This window comes from Coptis chinensis, chromosome 2, assembly GCF_015680905.1.
Source record: "Coptis chinensis isolate HL-2020 chromosome 2, ASM1568090v1, whole genome shotgun sequence".
NCBI classification, from domain to species: domain Eukaryota; kingdom Viridiplantae; phylum Streptophyta; class Magnoliopsida; order Ranunculales; family Ranunculaceae; genus Coptis; species Coptis chinensis.
The window spans coordinates 74,649,021-74,656,091 of record NC_141457.1 but is presented as its reverse complement, the minus strand read 5'-3'; the positions used below and the strand labels follow the sequence as shown (position 1 = coordinate 74,656,091).

General features: G+C 38.2%; 1 protein-coding gene across 1 annotated transcript; it reads left to right on the top strand.

The window, feature by feature from the left end:
* Positions 1-5,025: 5,025 nt before the first annotated feature.
* LOC147517801 (uncharacterized) lies at positions 5,026-5,499 on the top strand. The gene has a single exon (XM_086593715.1). It carries the CDS (start codon positions 5,026-5,028, stop codon positions 5,497-5,499), a length of 474 nt encoding a protein of 157 aa, XP_086449841.1.
* Positions 5,500-7,071: the final 1,572 nt, after the last annotated feature.

Sequence of the window (7,071 nt, the reverse complement as noted above, 5' to 3'; positions counted from 1 at the left end):
CGACATGATAGCGCACAAAGACTTGTTCTACTTTAAATTCTTCAATGATGAAGATAGGCAAACAAATATAGATCGTATCCCTCTTCCTTGCAGGCAGAATATTTGTAGTCAGAGCATGGTCACCAGCAGTTGAAAGATATAGAAGTAAAATAAAGGCCCTTCCTTTATGGATCAAGATTGACTTACCTAAACAGCTATGGACTAAAAATGGGATTGATTTTGTCTCTAGCCTTCTTGGTGAGCCTATTTGCATGGACAATGCGACGGCTAAGAGAACAAGAATCAACTATGCAAGGGTTTGCGTAGTGGTGGATATCAAGTTTGGTTTTCCCTCATTCATTCCAGTTAATCTTGGTGAAGGGAATAGAGAAGACATTGGGTTGGACTATGATTGGATCCCAGATCAGTGTGGAGCTTGCAACATATTTGGGCATTCTGACGAAAACTGCCCATTGAATAAGAACAAAGACAAGCCTGTGACAGATAAAGCTACAACTACTCAGGTAGTAAAGCCAGCTAGAGTACAAAAGGTTCAGCAACGCAAACCCCAACAGAGATGGACTCCAAAGAAGAATATTGTTCAAGGGCAAACGAGTTGTCACAGAGATGACCAGGGCCAACCTATTCATGAGCATGAAGGACAACATGAAGGCACTCCACTTATTATATCTGATGACACTGAACAACCTGAAAGCAACATTCGAGATGCTCGAGGTGTACAAAACCCAACACTTTCAATAGGTTCGGAAGATCTGAATTTATCTAAAGAACACAACAGTATACATGATCTTCCTCAGATTATAATACATGAAGAAGTACAAGCAGCTAACCGATTTGGTGTCTTAGCAGATCATACGAATGATGCAGAGCATGTCGTGGAACTGAATAATCTGGCTGTAGTCCCTTTTTCTGCTAATCACCAAACTGAAACTTTAGAAGAACCTTTTGAAGAAGTTAAAACAGAATTTGACAACAATGAAATGGTTGCCTATACTACAGATGGTGATGAAGGCTTTATTGAAGGTAGTGAGGAGGATAAAAGACATTATGCAGAGAAAAGGAGCCAATATCATGAAGATAGTAATACGGCAAGTGAAGAAGAGATCGAAAGGGAATATTTTTCAGATCACAACGATCCTTTTGATGAAGAGCATGTTGCTGCTGGAATGTTGAACTCTCGTCCTCAATCTGGGACAATCGTAAAGACCAAGAAATTGTCTGAGCTTCCGGTTTCCTCTACTCCACCAGAAAACCGACAAACAAGAAAAAAGAAGAATACTAGAGGAAGGCCCAAGGGGGGAGGTAAGAAATCCACATTATAATTTTCCCAATGATGAATAATATCACCGTGGTGGAATGTTAGAGGGATTAACTCATTCTACGAAAAGCCAAAGAAGTTAATAAAATTAGATCGAACACCACTTAAGTCTTTTTGGATTGATTGAAACCAAGGTAAAAAGGATCAATTTGATTTCATTAGAAACTTATGCTTTGCCGTGATGGTATTCTTTGATAATTATGACAGTGATCCTCATGGAAGGGTGTGGATTTGTTGGGATCCCAGTTACCTTGAGGTACAGAAAATAGCAGAGAGTAAACAACATATTCATGTTTTAGTTAAGGTATTGTCCTCCTTAACAATGTATGAACTCTCAGTTATCTATGCTAGTAATGAGCTTCAACATAGAAAGATTCTTTGGAACATTTTGAGAAGCATGCAGCCTGTTATATCCTTGCCATGGTGTCTCATGGGCGATTACAATAATGTGTTATACTCAAATGAACGAGTTGGTTGTGAACCCGTTCATCCAAATGAGATTGAAGACTTCATGGACTGCATAGTTAGCATAGGTTTATCTGATATGAAGTTCTCTGGGTTCTTTTACACTTGGTCAAACAATGTTATAGGTCTAAACAGAAAGATGTCCAAGATTGACAGGTTGCTAGTAAATGCTACATGGATCTCCAAATTCAATTCTGAAGCTATCTTTGCTCCACATGGCATTTCTGATCACTCTATTATGCTAGTACAATGGTACAATTCTAAGAAGGTCCATTTCCCTTTCAGATTCTGTAATATATGGTTCATGCATACTAACTTTCAGGATGTCCTTAAAAATGTGTGGGAGAAACAACATTATGGTACTCCAGTTTTCATTCTCTATTCTAAGCTCTCAGAATTGAAGAAAGTTTTAAAGAGATGGTCTAAAAGCAAGTTCTCTAGATTTCATGAAAGAATATCTAAAGCAAGAAAGGACATGTTTGATTTTCAGCAGCAGCTACAACTTGACTCTTCTAACACTGTTCTTGCCGAGAAAGAGAGAGAGGCTCGTGGAGCTTATGTTGAATTGTCAAAGATGGAGCAGGTAGATATGCAACAAAAAACTGATTGTGATTGGATGGTGTTTGGAGATCGATGTAATGCCTACTTCTTTAATGCAATAAAAGAAAGGAAGGGCAAAAACTGTATTTGGTCTGTGGAGAATTCTCAAGGGATTAGGCTCAATGATTCTAAGCAGGTTGCAGATGAGTTCCTTAACTTCTACACAGAGCTTCTGGGCCACCAAGATAATTCTGATGTAAATGCTTCTTTTTTTCAAGACTTGGCAGTAAATGGCATTCTACAACAACATCAACATGTAGCCCTTGTATTAGAGGTCTCAGAAGCTGAAATCATTGAAGCTCTCTTTGATATTGAGGATAATAGTGCACCTGGACCAGACGGATATAATGCATTCTTTTTCAAAAAATGCTGGAATCTTGTGGGAGAAGACTTCATCAAGGCAATCAAGTACATGTTCTCTCATTCGTTTATTCCCAAATGCATTAATTCTACTTTCATCAGTTTAATTCCTAAAGTAAAAAAATCCATCGAAAGTAGGGGATTATAGGCCTATTTCTTGTACTAATGTCATTTATAAATGTTTTACTAAAGTCATCACTAACAGACTTAAGCATGTTATACATGACTTAGTGGCTCCTAGTCAATCCGCTTTCATACCAGGTAGGAGCATTCAAGACAATCTGCTCTTAGCTCATGAGATGCTCAGAAGTTATTCAAGGAAACATGGTACTCCCAGATGCACTCTTAAGGTGGACCTGCAGAAGGCTTTTGATTCTATCCATTGGGATGCTATCTTATTCATGCTCCACAAAATGAATTTTCCAGAAAAGCTTATAGCATGGATTAAAGTTTGCTACACTACACCTTTCTATTCTCTTATCTTTAATGGAGAGCCACTGGGGTTCTTCCAAGGAAAGAAAGGGTTGAGGCAGGGTGATCCTATGTCTCCTTACCTTTTTGTGCTGGTCATGGAAACTCTAAACTCTCTCTTGCAAACTGGACTGCAAAGAATGATATTTAAGCCTCATCCATCATGCAAGAGAACTAAAGTCACTCATCTCTGCTTTGCTGATGATGTACTCATATTCATTAAAGGTCACAAGGATTCTATATGGGCTCTGAAGCTTATTCTTGAAGATTTTACTAGAGCAACAGGTCTACATATGAACATACATAAGTCCACTATTCTCACTGGTGGTCTCTCTCATCAAGATGGTACACGCCTTGCTCAAATTTTGGGCATGCAGCTTGTCTCTCCTCCTGTAAAGTATTTGGGCCTCCCCCTGGTTTCGGCAAGAATTAGCATCAAGGATTGCTTACCTCTAATTGAGAAAACAACTATGAAGGTGGAGAATTGGAAGAACAGAACTCTAAGTCATGCCGGGCGACTCCAACTAATCATTTCTGTCCTAGCTGCTTTCCACATTTACTGGGCCAAAACCTTTATTCTTCCACAAGGTGTCTTGGTTAAGGTTGCAAAGATTTGTGCAAAATTTTTATGGAGTGGATCCCAAATGGGGAAAAAGATGCATCAATCTAGTAGGGAGAATATTCAATACCCTAAGATGGAGGGAGGTTTGGGGATTCAGTACCCCATCATTTGGAATAGAGCAGCTTACTGTGGTCTCATTTACAAGATTGCATGCAAAGATTCAGGGATTTGGATCACATGGACTTGGGCAGAACATATAAAAGAAAACTTCTTTTGGACCATGCTTGTGCCTAGAGATTGCTCTTGGACTTGGAGGTCAATACTTAACAACAGAAAAAAATGCTATGAAGCTTCGAGATACAAAGATTACGACAATGAAACAGACTTTTTTATGGCACTCGACCCATGGTGCATGGCTTAACTCTTTAATTAACATACCAAAGAAAGAAAAAGCCAACCGGCATTTTCCTCTTAATGCTAAGGTCAAGATTCTCATCACAAACGGAGTGTGGAATCACTTTGTTCACAACTTGTCTGATGCATGCCTTAAGAACTCTATCTTGGCAACCGAGATTAATAGCTTCTTAACTGAAGATAGAGTCATCTGGCTGGACTCAACTTCTGGGGCATTCTCTTCTAAAGCAGCATACCAAGATTTAAGAAGAAAACGGAGTAAGCCCAATTGGTGTACAATGGTTTGGGGAAAGTTAGTTCACCCAAAATACTCTTTCAATGGGTGGCAGCTCTTCTCTGGAAGTCTACCGACTCAAGATAGACTTATTCATAAAAAGGTCCTCAATACTTCTTCATGTTGCTTCTGTGATTCAGCTAGGGAGAACTCGAAGCATCTCTTCTTTGAATGTCAATTCTCTACAAATGTTTGGTCACTAGTGAAGAATACTATTGGTCTAGGAAGATCTGTCAAAACTTCCAATGCGGAATGGTGTGATATAATCAACCTTTGCGCATAACAACAAACACTCAAGCTGAGATTTATAAGGTTTATGTATGTGCCACTATAGGGCATCTTTGGAAGGAACGAAATGGTAGAAGATTCAGGAACAGTATAAATTCATGGAGACATGTTGCTAATTCTATCCTTAAGGAAATGAAAATCTATTTGGGGATTAGGATCGACTCTATTCAAGACACCGCGCGCCATCGATGCCTCGACTAGATCGACATTCAAGTTTCTTTCAAAACTAAAGAACCAATTTACTGCAAATGGAAGTTTCCTCCTTCAGGTTACATGAAACTGAATACCGATGGTTCTATGAAGTTGAACAGTGTAGGATATGGTGGTATCGTCATTGATCAACATGGGAATGTTTTACTCACTTACACAGGAGGAGGTACCCAACGCTCAATAATATTCCAAGAGCTTAAGGCTATAGAAGTGGGACTTATCCTCTGCCAACAACATGACTTTCATAAGATCAAAGTTTGCTCTGACTCCCTTAGAGCAATACAAATACTCAAAGGTTCAGAAGATGCTCCATGGTATTGTTGTAATCTAGTTGCTGCGATCAGATATCAAATTTCAAGAATGCAGGATGTCATCTTCTCTCATGTTTATAGGGAAGTTAACAATAGTGCGGATTACCTAGCTAATCTATCTATGTCTGTTGATGAGAAATATGTTTGTAATGGTCCTCCTTTAGATAGTAAACTCTTTGAACTAGTTTCGAATGATCTAAAGGGAATGATTTATGTAAGATGTTAATACAGGTTAAGGGTCTGCCAAACCCTATTAACTCGTTTCAAAAAAAAAAAAGAACCAAAAATACAAACACTACAATGATGCCTCGTTAAAGGAAGTAATTAGTTATTGGTATAAGTATATGACTCACAAGCCACAAGCCAGTGAGATTCGTTAAATTCTGAAATGAGCTAGGGAGATCTCCAGTGAAACTGTTGTATGACAGATCCCTGAAATGAGATAGCGATAAATTAAGCTAGTATGAAAAAGGCCCAAAACTGGTAGTAATGGACTACCTGAAATGGCAAACACAGACCTAAGCTTACACAGCACCACGTTCTCCACCCTGTTTAAAATTATGAGAAGACAGGCTATAACTGAACAAATAAGAAACATGCAGTTTCTCCAAAATATAACAGGAACTTCGCTTACTATTTAACATAACGCTCAGAAAGCGTAATTGAATGAACTATTTTGGGCATGATATCACAACTTCAACATCCAGGCTATTTAATTGAAATCATAACTGAATTTCTGCTTATAAAATAGCAATAAAGCTTCCCGTACAAACAAATCACACGGGCCAGTGGTTTTACATTTCATAAGAGCAAGAGAAGTATTACCTTCCCCTTACATCTATTAACCTATTTCTGGAAAACAATACTCATGGTGCAGCAAAATCTCTATATAGGTTTAGAATCGGAGAGGATACCCTCATAACCTCATTATAAAAACAATATATAGGGATGGTGCATCAAGCCCACAACAACAGTTCACCTTCCTCCTCTTCTTTTTCCTATCATATATTCCATGTGGTATACCCCAAGAAAAGCTTCAAAGCACTGGAGAAGAAACCTTGTCCAACTTCCAGTCGTTCGTTTATATTTTCCTTAAAAAACACACTATGTTTACTATTCAGATTCAGCTTCCCTCTCAAACCATAAAGACAATTTGTTTTGTAGAAAGCTCATGGAATCTATCCACAGTCAAACTATTTACAGTACATACTTTTCAGTATGAAACCGTTCTCTACATTTGTCGATCGCCAAGGGAACTCCATAATTTCCACGCAAGCATGCTACGGTTTCATTTTCTTAAGGGCTAGCAATTAAACATAGCGAGGTTTAGTTGTAGCAGAATTGCCAACTTAAAAAAAGGTTCCAGGAAATCTAATTCCCTTTGCTTTGAGCAGAAAATGTCGTGAAAGAGTGACATAAGTCTGAAGGGGCTGCCACTTCTGTTGTATTAATTTGATAGTCTAGTTAGTTTAATGTTGATGAATGTGCGTGGATATTTGGAGGTCTATATAGAAGATGAGTGGCAAGATAGGATTGTTTCATTGGGTGACAGTAGTAACTTTTCATACAACTCTCTATTTCCTAGGACTCTATTATCCTAAGACTCTTCCGACTCTCTATTTCAAGTATTAATATATTACCTAGATTTTCTCCTAAATTCAAGGATAATGCTAAGAATTAGCATTAGATAGGAAGAAAAGAATTACAAAGCTCCACAAGGAGTATTTTTCGAGCTTTATTAAAATTTCACGTCATCTCCTATTAAAACAAAAATTTCTTTCCTATTTGAAAATGGAAA